Source organism: Sarcophilus harrisii, chromosome 3 (genome assembly GCF_902635505.1).
Source record: "Sarcophilus harrisii chromosome 3, mSarHar1.11, whole genome shotgun sequence".
Taxonomy (NCBI): Eukaryota; Metazoa; Chordata; class Mammalia; order Dasyuromorphia; family Dasyuridae; genus Sarcophilus; species Sarcophilus harrisii.
The window spans coordinates 283,859,622-283,878,403 of NC_045428.1; the positions used below are offsets into that span (position 1 = coordinate 283,859,622).

Sequence of the window (18,782 nt, forward strand, 5' to 3'; positions counted from 1 at the left end):
GGGGGGGGGGTGGTATTTGTTTTACAGGAGGAGGAGTTGGTCTGAGTAAGGGGATAGACCTTATAGGGCTGCCCAAGGAAATTTCAGTTGGTCTATTTCAATTAAAATTTGCAAGCTGTTTTAGAGCACAGAGGATTTCTATGATTGTGAAAACAAACTTTCCCCCGCCTCCTCTGAATGTTGTTGAAAACAAAGTAACTCTCAGAAGCAGAATCTGCATTCCAGGCTCTGGGCCAGGGAGAATTTAAATAGACACAGTGACACACTCTTAGAAATGGTGTTTTTATACAAGAGACCGTGAGACTCTCCAAGTCTGACAGAATGAAGTGAACAACTCATGATAAAGACAATGTTTGAAAAAGCATATACAATCTTGACTTTTTTTTAAAAAAATGTATTTACTTTAGGTCATATTGGTAAAGTTAACAGCAGCTGTGACAAAGGTGCTTTTATGTTATGCAGTGCTTGTATTGTAGTTGTCTAAGGGTAACCGACTCCATCAATCAGTCCTCTTTTTCTCTTGTTGAGTCACCTAGCAACATACATGGGGCAACACAGTTGAATATGGCTAATGAGAACCAATCACAGAGCACCTTCTTGCAGATTACTACATACATGGGCTCAAAGAAAACTTGTTTATTCCAACTAGTGGCCAAGGGCAATAACTCGATAATGAGGGGTTCGGTTTTTGTTTTTAAATGTAACCTGCAAAGTAGAATTTATGCCTATAGAAAGGCACAGATTCAAAAGAAAAATCCTTTAAAAAAACCATAACCACAGAATTTTAGTAACTGAAACATCAATAATCAGAGTGATTGCATTAAGTCTAGATATGGGATTAATGAAGTCCTTCAGTGGAAAAGAAAAAGAAAAAAAGACAGTTTGCTTTGAGACACATGAAAATGTTATGATCTTAGATTATACAAAGAGCACAGAATTCAAAAATTGCCTCTGGGGAAGAGACAGTGTGGCCTAATGAAAGGAACCTAGAAGACTTGGATTCTACTCATCTCTTATGTCTGTCTCCCCTTGGATGTTAATTGTGGGCAAGTCAGTTCAACTCCCTAAGATCTAAAATACTTCATCTGTAAAATGGGGTCATCTGTAAAAAGAGTCAGGAAGACTTGAGTTCAAATTCAAGCCCAGACATTACTAGTCATATGACCTCGGGCAAATCATTGAAATTGTTTGTCTCACTTTCTTCAACTGTAAGAAAGGGACAATAATAGTATCTAAATCCCAGGGTTGTTGTAAGGATTAAATGAGATAGTTGTAATATGCTTAGCATAGGGCCTGACATATAATGCTTGCTATATTAAAAACTAGTTATTATTATTGAGTTTTGAAAAATGCTGAAATTCAATTTTTACAATAGTCTGCATCTTCTGACAGAGTCTTACTCTGGTGATTCGATGCCAACACAGGGCAAATCTGGCATGTCTTACATCAAGCTAGAAAGAATTCAAGAATGCTCCTCAGTTACAGCCTGATTAACAACTGTCTATTGTGTGATAACCAACACATGGAGTCGTTTTTTTTTTTTTAATTTAATTGTTGTCATTCTCAAAGACCACCAAATTAATATCATTATGTTGGAGTCAAGGTACACTTGTCCAAATGTGTCTGATCAGACGAAATATGAGATCAGAAGGCTCTACCACAGGTTGGGCACAAATAATCCATTCAAACATTAGTAGTGGAAATGTTTATGAATTTGTCCATCTTATATTTCTGTTCTGCTTTGCTTTGCTCATAAAGCACTTCTTTGATGTGAGCTTGCCATGCTGGACAGTCCTGTGCCAGCATCTCCCATGTCACACAATTGATTCCAAAGATCCTCAGAGATCTTGAGAGTCCTTGTATCACTTTTTCTGACCTTTATGGGAATGTTTGCCTTGCGTGAGTTCTCCATAAAATAGTTTTTTAGGCAAACTTATTCTATGGAGAGGTATTGATCTTTCTTGGTGGAGGAATTAACAATGTTCAAGTCATGGATATTTTGAAATATTTGAAATTTCACCTTTATTTGGCTCTGACAAATTTCAAAATGAGAATAAGGAGAAAGGATATAGGGTTCCATTTTCCATAGCCCTTCACAGGTGGTTCCTGAAAAGTGGAGGGAGATGATGAACTAGCTCTAACATAGGAAACCAAATTCCCTCTATATGCAGAGCTCTTTTATTCAATGTTTCCTGTGACATGGTTTAAGTGGGTCTTAAGTCTGAAAGGATTGCCTTTGTTACAGCTATCACAATATGAGTGTTGAGTAAATAGGAGACTATATCCTCAGAAATTAGGGCCAGATAGCTTTCCCTGTTGGGAGGCTGATTGTAGACAGTAAAGGATGAAAGTGATTCCATAATAACATAAGACAATCTTGTAAGTTGGCCTTCCGTGTTTCTTGTTAGCATTCCTATCACATATTGTACTGGGACTGACCAGCAAGAGGGAAAGACCATATGGCCCAAAATGATACCTTCTGTACTACAAAAAATTTTAAAGTACTTCATTGGTAATGAAATAATGAAAAAGCTAATGCTAATGATTTTATCATATAATGAAAATTTTGGCATCATGGGCCAGTCAAGGAGATGGGAGAGACCAATCATTATAATCAATAACCAATTTATCATCCTTAAATAGGGAAATAAGTTGGAATGATGAATAGAGGATTCAATTTAGAATTAGGACATTTGTGTTTAAAGCCCAGCTCTGTTATTTATTTAACGAAGGAGAGAATATGCGCAAAACATGTCCTAATCTTTGAAGCTCCGTATAAATGTTAGCTATTATATTTTATTACTGTATAATTTCAGAAAAGTTAGTTAGCCCCTCAATTTATGAATCTAAAAAGTGAGAGGTTTGAGGAAGATAGTTTCTAATGAAATGTTAAGTTCTCCATCAAATGTGATGACATGTAAGTGATCTAGGACATTTAGGTGGCAAAGTAAATAGTGTACTGAGTCTGAAGTCAGGAAGACTCATCTTCATGAAATCAGATCCTGCCTCAGACACTTATGAGCTCTATGAGCCTGGGTAAGTCATTTAAACTTGTTTGCCTCAGTAACTCATCTATAAAATGAGCTGGAGAAGAAAATGGCAAACCTCTTCAGTATCTTTGCCAAGAAAACCACAAAATGGGCTCACAGAGTCTGACTCAATAATAACATAAGTAACCTAATCCCCTCTCTCTCTTTAAATGGATCAATTTCTCTCTAGCCATTTCCCCTTCTCACCCTCATTCTTATGACTGTCTCACTGTAGCCTAAACTGATTTGAAATTTATGAATAATAAAAGCAAGAAAAAAGATACTATTTTGATGATAATAATAACCACTAGGATGGATATAGTGCTTTAAGATTTGCAAACTGCTTTATAAAGATTGTCTAATTCTACTCTCATAACATCTCAGGAGGGAGGTATTATTGTATATTAACAAAGAAGAGAATATGTGCAAAACATGTCCTAAATTTTGAAGCTCACACATAGCTAGTAAGTGTCTAAGTTGGAATTTGAATTCAAGTCTTCCTGAATCTAGGTCCAGAGCTCTGTCTACTGTCCCTTTGAAAATATATTAATTGGAAGTGAATATTAAGTGTATCTTAGCTTTAATTATTTGTGAGTGTATGGCATAGGATACTCAGAAATGTTATATAATATATTTGACAAAAAAAAAAAGTCATAGCACAATAAAGCCTCATTGTAGCCTATGGATATTAAGTTTTTGCCCCAGAACGAAGCAAGACTTCCAGCTGTTTCTGTTGCTTTTTTCTCCTTTCTTTGAAAGTATGATCAGGTTTAAAATAAAAATTCAGAAAATCCAAAAAATTTTGCTATATTTTAACTTTAAACCTTTGCAATGTCATCCTTTGGTGATGAGGCTCCAAGCTCCCCCACTAAAGAAAAGCATGTTATCAAGGAAGCAAAAAAAAAAAAAAATTAACAGACCACATTCTGCCTCTTGGTATAGAGTTAGTTCCAAATGGCTTTAGACATACTTGTTTTTAAGTGTCCAGAGACAAAATTGGACTATAATTACTATCATTTAATTTAATGATTTTAATAATATAAATAACTTTATGGTACAATTTTCCCACAAATTTCATATAAAAGTGAATTCTTAAACATTAAAATATAACTTATATACTGTTTCTTAAACATTTATGAATTGATATATAATTCTGCTAATATAGTATATATCTTTATAACCCTTCAGTTAATAACCATAGGTATGAAAGAAAATTACATAGAAAGATAATTTTAAGCAATGCAGAAATGTTGAAACAAAATTAAGTGGGGTTATGTAGCTCAAAGAAATATATGTCATTTCCTTAACAATATGAATTTCTCTTACAAATAGAGGTCTCTAAATGTAAATCTGACATCCCAAATTGCTTAATTTTTTTGGGGGGGGGGGGTGGGGAGATGGGACTACTATTAAGTTTGTCTGCAATTTAATTATATTCAGACAGGAAGAATATTTTTAAAACTAGCTTACAGTGCTATCACCTATTTTTAAAAAATATACTAAACTTATCCTTATAACATACTTACTGGTTATATGTAATCATATGTACAATAACACCATAAATCACTGTTTTGAGAAGAGAGTGAATACACATTTTATATAAAAGAAAGTGAATGTGTCTACCCTTATATTTCTGCATTGAATTATTCATTCAATTTGGGAATTGGAATTTGAAGAACAGTCCCCTTCAAAAAGCTTACCCCATTGTCTCTGAATTATATATCATATTTTATCTGGGTATATCAGAGTTATCCATACAATCCAGTCACAAAAAATGCCAAAAGTAGAATTAAAACAAGTTAGCACTTTTCCATTATGTTTAGCTGCATTTTCAGAGGTAGTGTGACAAATTGGATAGAAGCTAACTTCGACGCCACAAAGAGCTGACTTCAAGTCTTGCCATATTAGTTTTGTGTGATGTTAAGTAACTCCACTAAAGACTAAGTGGCAGAGAAGGTTCCGACTTATTTTGATAGAGAGAGTTGCTTTAGCTGGGAGTCCTCCTAGAAAATCAAATTAAGACTTCAAATGGACCTTAAAGGTAACCTAGTCTCACCCTCTCATTTTACATATAAGAAACAGAACAAAAGTAGAGAATGCCTTGCCCAGAGTTAGACAAGTACAAAGAGCCATGATTTAATCCTACTTCTCCTGACTCCCAGGATAGTACTTTTTTCACTTAATAGACTTACATATAGTAAACTTGGCTATCCAGAATCCTGAGGGAATGTGTCTTTTGAATATCCACCTTTTCGAAATAGCTGAGCTTATCCCTTTAAATATCACATCATTGTTCATATTAGCCATCTGAGACAAAAATCTTTCCCAAAATGTATTATGCACTTTCATACCTTTTTTTGGAAAAGAGTCCAGTGAGCACAATGTAACCTTTTCCTGATAACCCTCTGTCATTATGAATATCAATTATTAAACTGTGCTATCTAAGTAAGGAGATATGAGTAGACAGCAATTCATTTGAAAAAAAAAAGAGTTGAAGGTTCCAGTGGACCTCTTGCTCAAACTGAGTATGTGGTAAAATATATTAGCCAATAAAGTTTACATGATTGATTATAGGCTGTATTTAGAGAAGCATAGTGTCCCCTAATAGAGAACTAATGGTTTTATCCTTATCAGGCTACCTCTGTAGTATGATGATCATTTCCAGATGTCATAGTTTAGGAAAGAACAGCTTGAGTAAAACTTCTCAAGATCATTCTATAGGAAGATAGACTGAAGAAAATTAGGATCTCTAAAGTTCCAAAAAAGAATACCTTGATTGAATCATAATAACAGCTTTCAAGTACTGGAAGTGGATCATGGAGAAGGAGATTTGTTCTTAGGGGTACTAGAGAGAAGAATTAAGAACAATATATATGTAATTTTTATATATACACACACACACACATACATATATATACGTACATAGACATGATATGGGCTGATTCATCTTAGGTCTTTGGGGAAAAAAGACTCAGTGACCACTCTGGAGGCATGCTATAATGGGGATTCTCCAAAGGGCTCCTTATTACTTCATTTAGAGATTCTTCTTTTGAGCTATTAAGCAACTTCAAAGCCAGGCCTCTTCTGAGCCTTCCAGGCTTCTTATCCCTGTTATACTCGCTACAATCCATCTGCACGTTCCTCACACTGTTCCTCACACACAACACTCCCTTCCCCATCTCTGTCCCTCATATGAAGAATGTTCTCCCTCCTCAATTTTACCTCCCAGTTTTTATGACTTTGCTCAAGACTCATCTCAAATCCCTCCATCTACTGGAAGCCTTTGCTGGTTCATCACCTCTGCTACAATTCCCTCTGGTATTAATGTTGTGTATGTACATCATTATTTACATGTTCTCTCTCCATGCTACATTAAAACAAGATCTCCTTGAAAAAAGAGAAGGCATATTTCCTTTTATTTGGGGGGGGGGGAGAAGGGGAAGGTGTTGTGACCAGCACTTACCACAGTGCTGGGGAAACTGTAAATTCTGACTTCATGCTGAAGTTTCTTTCAGTTCTAAGATTCTGTGATTCTAATACAGAAATTACCTTGGAGGATAATGAGATGGATAGAAGATTTTCCCCTTAATATAATTGGACCTGGAATAGTGTGTTTTCTGTGTTTTTATGCTTCCTTTCCACTCATTTCTCCTGTAACAGCATGTTTGACTAAAATAATCCTTTCCACCTTGCATTTTTGCTGCTTTTATCCAAGATAGCCTTAGAAACTCTATAATCAAACATATAGTTTCCTAGTGAGAGAAAGCCTCAGGGACTTTGCTGTATGTATACTACAGGAGTCTTGGAACATGAACCTTGTAACTATACGCAAGGACTATTTTTCCTTCCTTCCTATTTATTAGCTAAAATAGTTAAGTTCCATTTTGGTGAAGTGTTACTGGTTATTCTAAAGCCACTTTAATTCTGTTGGATGAATAGGATTAAAGGTATTTCACTCAGCAGACAAGAAGACCCTAGAGAATATAACTTAGTCCTATATAAAATATAGAATAATTCCATATTAATATTCATGGAAATGAATAACAGATATATAATCATAATGGCCAATACTGACTCCAGCAAAGAGTCAAGAAAAATATACCTTCTCTCTTCTTTGCAAATCTGGGAAACCATGAGTATGCATCATTGCATACATGGTTAACATGTTTGATATATTTTTCTTTCTTACATGAAATAGTTTTCTGGGAGGTGGTGGAACAATTTATTTGAAGTTACTTGAAAGTTAAGTAGAATCAAAAGATGTTTTAGTATGTTTAGGGAAGGGGGAGTTAGATTGGGAGCTCCCAACTTTCATTTGATCCTGCACTCTGAGCAGCTCACTTAAGGCGCACAATTTCTAGCAAACTAAAACATGTTTTGGGACTCTCTTTCTAATTTTGATCATCTTTTCTTCTCAGAAGGTTTTGGTTTTCTTTTTCAGTCTGTCAGACAAACAAGCACTTACTTTGTGCCAGGCATTGTACTAAATATTGAGGATCCAAAGAAAAGTAAAAGGTGGAACTTACTCTCAAGGAGCTCATATTGGAGGAACAAATAACAACTATGTACAAACAAGATAGATACAGGAAAAATTGTAAATAACCAACAAAGGGAAAGTACTCAATTAAGGAAGATTAAGAAAATCTTATAGTAAATGAGATTTTAGCTGGGACTTGGAGGAAGGTAGGAGGGAGAACATTCCAATCAATGAAAATACTAGAAAAGGGAGGGAGGTGAGAGACAGGTTATGAAAGGTTTAGAACATCAAAGAATGTATATTTAATCTTAGAAATGATAGGGAACCAAAGGACTTAATTGATTGACTAGGTAGGTAACATGATTAAAACTATAGTTTAGAAAGATCACTTTGACAGCTGAATGGAGGTATGGACTAGAGCATTCAAGAAGACTAATCAGCATGTTATTTCAATAGTCCAGGCAGTCTTCTGGTTGACAACAAGAGGATCCAGAGGACTCCTAGCCTCTAGAATTCAAGAAATTTCAATCACCATTGCTTGGGGAAAGAACAGAAAGAAAGAAACATTTATCACAGTTGTCTAGACAATGTTTACTCTCCCTGCTGTGTAGTAGTAGTTGCCATACCTTTGGGAATTGGGACATGGAAAGGAAATCTCTTCCCTTGCAGAAAGTCCAAGGGAGGAGCAAATGGAATCCCATGTACAGAAGAGAGGAAGAGTGGAAGTTGTCTTTCATTTTAAAGTGCACTAAGTAAAAATCTACCTGCTCACTGGCCTCTTCTTTAACATAGCCCTTCTCCCTAATTAATGGAGAGAAGGGGAGGAGAGAAAAAAGGACTATCAGGAAGTCTCTGTTTCTATACCAAGGGTACTCACATTTTTAAAATAGGGGGCCAGTTCACTGTCCCTCAGACTGTTGGAGGGCCGGACTATAGTAAAAACAAAAACTTTGTTTTGTGGGTCTTTAAATAAAGAAACTCCATAGCCCTGGGTGAGGGGGATAAACATCCTCAGCTGCTGCATCTGGCCCGTGGGCCGTAGTTTGAGGACCCCTGCTATATACCCTGCACTGAGGCCAAAACAGATGTCTGGCAAGAAGACCAAGATACTGGTTCTACCTTCAAGCACTACCCTATTTATGTTAGAGAGATGAGCTATAATACATCTTGCTACCAGTTTAATATAAAAATTAAAGGAAAAGAGAAAGAATAGTAGAATTATAAAACATCTGCTCACCAACAAGAGCTGCTATATAAATACAGAGCCATACTTTCTATAGAAGAACAAATATATAACATTGAAGTACTTCATTTTGCCACATCCCACAGGAAAAATAAAAAATGAAGTTAATGACTTAGATGTGTTAGAAATTTAAGTTATTTCTGAGTTTTTCCATGCGGCTTTCCCCCCTGTAACCTCTGTGAAATTGTTTACTTCTATAGCATCTTATCCTATTAAATATTTTAAAGCACATGTGTTTTCTTCCATTTTCCTTTCTCTTCATGATCCAGGTGCTAAATATGGCAAATTGCTTACAATGTTTTGAGTTTTCTAGTTGTTGAACTTTATATAGAGAGTTTGAAGTGTTTACAAAACATAGACTTCACTAGCTTAAATAGTATGGTAAACTCCTAGAGAGCAGGGACTATTTAATTAGTTGTCATTATATCCTCAGCACTTAGCACTTAGTGCCTAACATGTTATTTACTAAATGTTGACTGAATGATTATTGTGTATAGTCTATAAAAATTCATGGATTGGTAGGATTGGGACCAGGCCTATAGAGCTCCCCTCATCCTCCCAGTTCTGGGAGGGGAGTCTTTGCTGATTCTTCAAAGATCCTTGCATCCCTACTACTCTGTGACTCTCTCCTCACCACTCTATATTTCCATTCCCCTAGAAACTTGAACTTCACTGACTCTGGATTACCCAGTTTTGATGATTGAACTTTTGCCTTACTTTGCTGCATCTTGGGGCCCAAACTTCCATGCTTTTTCCAGACTACCTACTCACCTTCTCTCTTCTACCTCATTGCCAGCACTTATATATTGTTTTCCACTATTGGAATTAGATAATAATTAATAATAATAATTAACTTTATATAGCACTTGAGCAACTAGACATCTCAATGAATAGAGTGCCAGAAATAAGGAAAATCTGAATTCCAGTCTAACCTCAGATGTTTATTAGCTATGTGACCCCAAGCAATCATTCAGCTCTTTATATCTCAATTTCTTCACCTGTAAAATGACTTGAAGGAGATGGAAAACCAGTCTCGTATCTTTGCCAAGAACACCCAAGAGTCAGACACAACTGAAAATGACTAATGACTGTAATGCTTAACTATGTGCTAGGCACTTTTAAAATATTATCTCATTTGATCCTTACCATAACCCTGGTAGGTAAGTGCTATTCTTATCCTTATTTTACATGAGGAAACTGAGGCAAAAAGAGATTAAATTTCACACAGCTAATAAGTATCTGAGGCCTCTAACCACTGTGCAACCTAACTGCCTATAGAAGCTTCTTTAAGACAAGCCTTGTTTTACATATATTTGTACTCCTAGCATTTCACACAGTGCCTGGCACATAGCACTTAATAAATATCCTATCTATTTATCCCAGCTCCTTCAGTATATACACATGAGAATGGAAGCCCAAAGAAGTTGAGATATGATATTTGGTGGCAGAGCAGAGTTTTAAACTCAAATCTCCTCCCTCTTTGTCCTGTGATCCTTCCATTGCATAGTCAATAGCTCATAGATAGGTCATAGTCATAGTCATAGCTCAAAGATAGACCAGGTGTGAATGTTTTAATTCAGTGCTTTGCCAATTCTGACTGTAGTGCCGGAGATGTTCCCAATAACTTCACACTTCAGTTTTTCATTTGTACTACTATGGTGATAGTGCTAATTTATCACGTTATAATGAGCCTGATGCTCATGATAGGAAGAGAGACAGGCGGCCATTAGGAGGTACACTGGCTCTTTCAAACCACCAGGGTTCTATTTAGTCCTTTGACTGCAGTCTTCACTGTTAAAACCAGCAGCAGGGTTGGTAAAATGCCTAGGAAGCTTTAAGGAAAATAATGCTTTCTAATTAGAGAGATCATATTCAAAAGAGTTCCAGGTACTTAGAATAACATTTAAGATAAATAATGCAAAGGTTTGGTGTGTGGCGGATTTTTTTTTTCCTCATATGCAGTTAGACCAATTTGCCAAATTGCATTCTTTGTGCTGAGTCTGTTCTTTGATTGGTCACTTGTTTTCCAGCTTTGGGCAAACGCATTATTTGATATAAGGCAAAACAGAAGTCCTGTCTTTTTCACACAGATTTTAATTTTTTTCTCTTTAATTTCAGAGCAACCATCAAAACCTGAAATTGTAAATAAAGCACAATTCTTGGAAACAGAACAGCTGAAAAAGGTAAGGCACACATTTCTTGCTTAAATAACTGTCTTAATTTCATCTAGTCTGAAGGGACTGATGATAGCTACATAAAGATCCAAATTTGGTTCATTCAGAACAGGCAGGGGACCAGTAGCTCAAGACTTTGTGCAGGAGAGGAAAGAAGGGGAGTTCATCTCTCTTGCATAATGCTTCTAGTCTGCTGCTGGAAAATACATCAAAGAGAGCCAAAATAGCCATTTCCAAATATTGTATATAGGTGGATCATTTTGGTTCCAAACAGACTGATTACATTCTACTTCTTTTCTTCTTACTAGTATAACTAAATATTTCTTTGTTAAAAGAAAAATAGCCTTAAATTCTATTGTATTGTACCATATCATACCATATGATGAATATCATTTGTTCTAAATAAATCAAATGCAGTAGGATCATTTAATAGCCTTGCTATTTTACCCAAGGCAGGTAGAATAATTGGGCTTGGATGAAAAGACATTAGTGAATAACATGAGGATGGATAGATCATCTCCATCTCTATTTTTATAGCAATCACATTGTATCACTAAATTTTGTTTAAATAAAGCAGTTAGACTTAGATGTTGACGTCACTTTTTCTTTTGCAGTTGGGTGAGTGTGTTTCAAAAGATAGTTATCCAGATGTTAACATTACATGGTACAGGAATGGAAAGACTTTGGACCCTTCAGAAGGTAAGTTTGTGTTTGTGTTGAATGTGCAATCTTGCTTCTAAATATTTTGATCTACAACAATGGGTTTTATTACTTTATGTATCCATTATTTTTCCCCAAAATCCTGATTTAGTACTACTTCAGAAGAGAAAGGAGTAAGGAAACTTCTTCTATATGAGACATGTTCTCATAGTCAATTAAAGTGTGTGGGAGACAAGACTATAGGATTCTATTTCTGCTTACACCATTGTTTTATTCTGTAACACTGGAAAGACTTTTGCCTTGCTACATCAGTCTCCCTGCCTGTATAGTACCTAGAACAGGACTAAGCCATCTTTCAAAGGTTTTGTGAAATTTAAGTATTTTCAATCCAAGTAAAAGTTCCTATGATTAATATTCCTTCTTTCTTTTAGATGTGGTCACAACTTTACAAAGACAAGTGGATCCAGTAACGCAACTCTCCACTGTAACTTCATCTTTAATGTACAAGACAACAAAAAATGACATAAAGATACCATTCACATGTTCTGTAACATATTATGGTCCATCTGGACAAAAAACAATTTATTCTGATCAAGCATTTTTTGATATTTACTGTAAGTTACTCAATTTTTTTTCATTCTGTGATTGTTCAGTCTTTTCATGTCTGACTCTTCATGATGTAATTTGGGGTTTTCATGGTGATGATACTGGATAAATTTATGATTTCATTCTCCAGCTCATTTCACTGATGAGGAAACTGAGACAAAAAGGATTAAGGACCTTGCCCAGGATCACATACCTAATTCAGTATCCCAGACCAGAATTGAACTTGGAAAGATTAATTTCCTGACTCTAGAATGGATACATTCTATCCATTGTACTACCTAGATGCCCACATTTTTTTTCTTTTATCTAAAATAATTTCACTGTGTCAATTAATAAACACCTTTTCCTGTTTTCTAATAGAAACAATGAAAGATTTTGAATCAGAAGACATGGATTCAAATCTATGCTCTGCTACTTACTTTTAAAATTTATGATCCTAACATATTTATAACTCTCTACATTTTGTTTTCACTATTTAACTTAACCTAGCAATTGGAATTATAAAATATTCTCACTAGAAATATTCTCAGACATCACCTAGTCTTACCCCAGAATCTACAAGTGCATTCTACAACTATTTAATAAATACTTGTTTAACTGCTTGTCCAAGAAGGTTAGAACTAAAAGCAATTTAGGGAAGTCCAATGAACATTTAGATTTCATACAAATGGAGCAATCCTACAATAAAATGAGCTGCTTTGAGAGGTAATAGGTTTCTTTTCACTGTAAGTCTAAGCAAAGCTTGAATTTCAAATTATCAAGTATATTAGAGAGGTAATGTTGGTTCAGGCATAGATTGGACTACATGAACTCTAAAGTCCCATTTGAATCCATGAATCTTTGAACTGAGTTTGGTTCTTCTTCATTTTACAAAGGAATAAGCACCCAGACAGGAATTGCTCCCAATCATACAGCTAGATAGATTTTTTTCACTATCAATTGTGTGCTTTTTACCTGCATACTACACAATTCAATATTAGAAGTAGAGAATAATTCAGGTGAAAAGAAACTTTGTGGTTTTTCTTCAAAGTGGGATGGTAAGTCCTCTAAAATGAAAATGTACTTGAAATTCCAATAATGGCATGGTATGTTCAAGAATCACTATCAATCCAGTTCCTTTCATAGATAGTGAAAATGTCAGTGAGCCTAAGGAAAACTTCCAATCACTTACATTTTGTTTTCTGTACTATAAAACGAATAGAAACTGGTTTGAATTTACACTAGGAAAAGTTAAAAGAGTAATGCTTTTCAAGAGAAACAAAAAAATGATTCCATTGTCTTTAAACCAACCAAATAGAAATCCATTTGGCAAATAAACCCATGTCTTTCCCTTTCATTTAGAAAGCAGTATTTCTGAAGTAAATTTATTTTATTTGACTAATTAATGGCAGAACACAAGAAGAAACTTCTCCTAAGATGTTTATATTGGTAACTAGTTTTTCTGATACCACTCGGTGTGCAAAATGGTAGAAGCTGTCAAAATAGTTTATATAAAGGGAAAGAATAATAGAAGGGAGAAAGTATGAAACTGGAATTAATGAGGTATCACAGTGGCTATATTCAATCTGTTGAATGTTGTTAAGAAAGGCAATAAGTAGTCATTGTAAATAAAACTGAGTCTTTACCATCAAACAGTTATAGCATAAACACAAATTTGGGGCCATTTGAGTGTAAAGATAAGCAGCAATATAGGAACATCACCTAAGAACTATGAGTAAATCAGTTGATCAGAAACATGGTTTCACATAGGGTAAAATTAAGATATATCAAGAAGATGGAGGTTGTCCTAGAGTATAGATACATCAAAGTTTGGGCTTGACTCTATATGTAATATGCATCCATTTAATCAGAAATATAATATTCAGGAAGAAGCATTATAAGAAAATTAATCTGGTGGCAGTGTATAGAATGGTTTGGAGGAAGAGACTAGCAACAATAAAGAATGAAGCTTATGAAACTGATTCTAAGATAATAGTAGTGAGGGTGATGTTCCAGTCCCACCAATACTACTTTCTATTTATATGACCTTGAGGAAGCCATTGACCCTTTGTTTTCTTATATGTAAAGTAAGGTTGGGCTAGATCTGGGCTTCTTAAACTTTTTCCATTCATGACCCCTTCTCACCCAAAAATTTTTTACATGACCTCAGGCATATAAGTGTATAAAGTAGTTTTCAAATAAAAAATTTACTGATAACAAATCAAAATTTTGTGGACCTTCCCCCACACTCACACATTCAATTACATGACCCCATATGGGATCATGACCTTTGGGTTTAAGAAACTTTGGGTTAGATAATGGCTAAAGCCCCTTTCAGTTCTAAATCTAATACATTAGGCAATATGAAAAAAAAAATTATAGGACTTTAATGCCTGAACACATGGGGAGATAAGGAGAAATTTGCACATCTAGGTTCTACATTTAAGTCATAGAAATCTGAAAAGAAAGTCCAGAGGAAATATATAGCAGCATGGTACAGTCATTATGTCTTACAACAACAACAACAACAACAAAAAAAAAAAAAAAAAAAAAAGTCATACAGCTACTCATTACTATTTGGAGAAGATTTGGGCACTCATGATTTCTATCAGAGCATTAAATGATTCTTATATGGAGAGATTACAGTTGTTTTGATTGATCTCAGAAGGGATGGGTGGAAGTTGCAGAGAAACAGAGATTATTAGATCAATAGAAGACAAGTGAAATTTCTGCACAGTAAAAGCTATCCAAAATGGAATTATGTCTCTCATCAGCTGATAGATGTCTCATCACTGGTGATAATTTTAACACTAAAAAGAACCAGGAACACCAATTGACATAATCCTTCCAGACATTCTTAAATTCTGGTCCTTCCAGAACCTGGATAATGAATTAATTGTCAAGAAAGTTGTAGAAATCTCTACACAAGAATAGGTTAGATTAGATAGTTCCTGATACCCCTTACTTCTTTAAGATTTTGTGATTTTATGAGTCAAATATAATGATGATAATGATTCTCTCTGAAATATTTAATGCTTTATTTTTTCTACTAGATCTCTGATTTTGTCAATTTAAATATATTTTTGATGAGAAAGTTCCTTTACTAGTATAGATTAGTTTTCTCACTAGCATTAAAGATTTCTCTTAGATATTGAGGGATTAGATAATTTGTCCAAGGTCTTATAGCTAGTAGATGTCACCTATGGGGTTTGACCTCCTGCCTTCTTGAATCCCAATCTTTTTTCATTCTAATCTTCTATACTACTCCTCTACAGTATCTTACGGTTTTCCAAACTATTTGTGCACCTTTTCTTATTTAATTCTCACAATGTCTCCAGGACATGTTACTACCAGCATTATTACCCTTACATTAAAGATGACAAAGCTGAATCTGAGGGAAGTTTAGTGACTTTATGAGTAGTAAAACAACATCGATACTAATGGGATCAGAAAAACCAAGAATGATCGATCATTTTAAGATAGATGATTACTTTCATCTTAATCATGTTGAATTCAGTCTAGAATGCTCCTATTAAAGTACCAATTTCTTGCTTTGGAGTAAGGTAATAAATTGCCCCCATTATCCCAGATTGGCTTATTAATTTCCTAGTGAAGAGCAGGGCTATGAACCAAAGAATGAGAGAGGCGAGGGCTAAAAGAGAAAAAAAGAATAGAAATGACTTGAAAAGCCAAGTATAATTGGGAGGGTGGGACTTCAACAGAGTGTTATGTCTTAAGCAGCAGTGCCACAATATTGGAACAAGAGTTAGGTGATAGAGAAAGAATAACAGAATGGGTATAGAAGGGAAGAAAATAGTGTCAAAAATGAATTTTATGGATTTCACAGTAGACTTTACTATCTTCAGCCTGGACACTATCATTGGCAAATCGGGGGAAATTTTTAGTTTCATTTTTTTCCTATCCTTGTTCTTGACATCCTTATACTTTAAAACCATGCCTCCTCTCTACTTTATCCCTAACACCCTATTCTATTTTTCAGTTTTCTTTTGGTTGAAGACTTTCCCCATTAGAACTTAAGCTCCTCAAAGTTCAGAGGTTATTTCCTTCCTTTCTTCCTCCTATTGAAAAACCTATAATGATGATGATGATGATGATGATGATAAATAAGATTTACATAGTGCTTTAAGTTTTCCATCAAATAAGCCTATGCATTAGTCCATTTCTAAATCCAGTATCTTAAAGTTTAAAAGTAGATTGTTATTGGGAAATTATTAATTTTGAAAATATATATTCTTTTAAAACTGATATTTTTCTGCTATTTTGTGTTTGTTAGATGTGGTTTATTATATATGCACTTTAGTTTCCCTACAATTCTGCTCGTGAACAGCAGCTAATTGTAAAGAATCCCTTTATCCTTATTTTCTTTGGAAATATTACTAAAGTGGATGAAAGTTGTATCATGACTTCAATGAACAGAATAGAATTATATTACATTTACATTTCTGCTGATTATGTTAAGGGTCTCCCTCAGATCATGGGATTCATCTTTTTAAAAGCAAGTATACTCTTAAGCATACCAAAAAGCTTTGTCTGTGCTATTAATAGCTCATGTTTCTTTGTATTTAATGTAGGATACTAATATGTAACATGAGTGCAGTGTTTCCTAATAGAACTGGCTATTTTGATGGCTGCTTCAGTCTTTCCAAATAGTAAGTTTCATAGAATACAGAAAATTCTCTTATAACGAAATCATACAGTGAGATTAGATTGTTCCTACTGGTCTTTTACACATAAAATAATTATGGTCATTCCTACTATAGTTAAAGACATTTTGCTAAGAAGAAATTGATTTTTATATAGCAGGGGTTCCTTTGTAGTTTGTTCTAACTAGGATTAGTACTCAGTATAGAAAGTACCTATTAACTTAAATCCTTCTATAAAAAGATACATTTAAGCAATTACCATTTCTTGCTTCTTGAGAAAATTGTGTATAATTTAGTCATTTGCATTATATGTATAGAGTACTATGGCACTTGACAAAAACTATTAACTTGTGTCCATTATTTTTGCAGATCCCACAGAGAAGGTAACAATTCACATTTTACCACCCAAAAATTCCATTAAGGAAGGAGACAACATCACTCTAAAATGCTTGGGAAATGGTAACCCCCCTCCAGAAGAGTTTTTGTTTTACCTCCCAGTAAGTGCCACAATCCTGCCATTTAGCTTCAGAACTATCATTTTTCCCTGTTTGAAATTTGTCTAATGTTCACATAAAAGAAGGAGAATGATGTTGGTTTTACAGAGTTCCCATGGAATATTTTCCCTCATCTATAAGGAAACTATGAAACAGAGTAGATTCACTTTTTCCTGCTTCCTTCCACCACTGCTTTACCAGTAAAATTAAATTACACAGGAAGATACCTATAAAACTCTTCTAATGTTATAAATCCAGTGGGGAAAGGGGGAATCAGAAGACACAATAGTTTTTAAACTCATTAATGAGTTAGATTTTTCAAATAAGTTGCCAGATTCATCTCATCAGGAAGACTGAATGGAAAACAAAAGTGATAATAGAAGAAGGCATTTTTGAAACTGAACCCAAAGCATCAGTTGAAAATTATGCAGCCAGGAAAACATATTTGTCCAAGAGCAGTTGAAAGAAAACATCTCATTCTGTCCCAAAAGGACATGGGACTCAAATAAATATCATTTTTCCAAGAACTATTTGGAAATATTTGGATCTAAAATAATTTAACAATAATAAATTGCTTTTGAATACATTTAATTTATTTTCATTTTAAAATAATTTAGATAATAAAATGCATTTATTTCTTTCCCCTAAAAAAATCTTGCAACATTAGAATAAAAAGCCAAACATTTATATTTAAATTCCAAATTTAAATCTACTTTAATTTAAATTAAATTAAATTAAAATCCATCCACAAGTCCTATATTTTCCATTGAAGCAAACCATCCTTCTCAAAACTGGAAAAAAAACCAACAATATTGCAGTCATTAAGAAATATGATTGTCCTCATATTTGCTACCCAATGTAATCATAGGCTGTTTTACCTCTATCCAAAGGGACAGCCAGAAGGTATAAGAAGCTCGAATACTTATGTATTGACAGATGTGAGACGAAATGCAACAGGAGACTACAAATGTTCTCTAATAGATGAAAAAAGCATGATTGCTGCCACAACCATCACAGTGCACTGTAAGTTACCTTTTTTTCCCATGCAGTTTGTGAAAGCAATTTCTAGCCTAATACTACTCTTTTTCCAACTAAATTGTAACTATAGTTGTTATTGTTTAGTCATTTCAGTCATGGCTGACTTTTTGTGACCCCATTTAGGATTTTCTTGGCAAAGATACTATAATGGTTTGCCATTTTCTTTTCCAGCTCAATTTTCAGATGAGGAAACTGAGGCAAGTAGAGTTAAGTGACTTGCCCAGGGCCACACAGCTAGGAAGTGACTGATACCATATTTGAACTCAGGTCTTCTTGATTCCAGGCTTAGTACTCTAACTACTGCTCTGATTGTAACCTGCTTTCATTAAGTTCATCCGTATCAACACCATTCAGTGTTTGTATAACAAAGTTTATAGTATGCATGGTCTTAAATAATGATACTTTCAATTTGCTAAAA

The 18,782-nt window shown here is 34.6% G+C and overlaps 1 protein-coding gene across 4 annotated transcripts in view; it reads left to right on the top strand.

The window, feature by feature from the left end:
- Positions 1-18,782, top strand: part of ALCAM (activated leukocyte cell adhesion molecule) — a 248,354-nt gene that overhangs the window by 200,381 nt on the left and 29,191 nt on the right. For all 4 annotated transcript variants that reach the window (XM_031959618.1, XM_031959617.1, XM_023498955.2 and 1 more), the window contains exons 4-8: positions 10,868-10,932; positions 11,538-11,622; positions 12,015-12,197; positions 17,202-17,329; positions 18,217-18,349. In XM_031959618.1, coding sequence (XP_031815478.1) covers positions 10,868-10,932; positions 11,538-11,622; positions 12,015-12,197; positions 17,202-17,329; positions 18,217-18,349 — 594 coding nt within the window. The remainder of the gene's footprint in view (positions 1-10,867; positions 10,933-11,537; positions 11,623-12,014; positions 12,198-17,201; positions 17,330-18,216; positions 18,350-18,782) is intronic.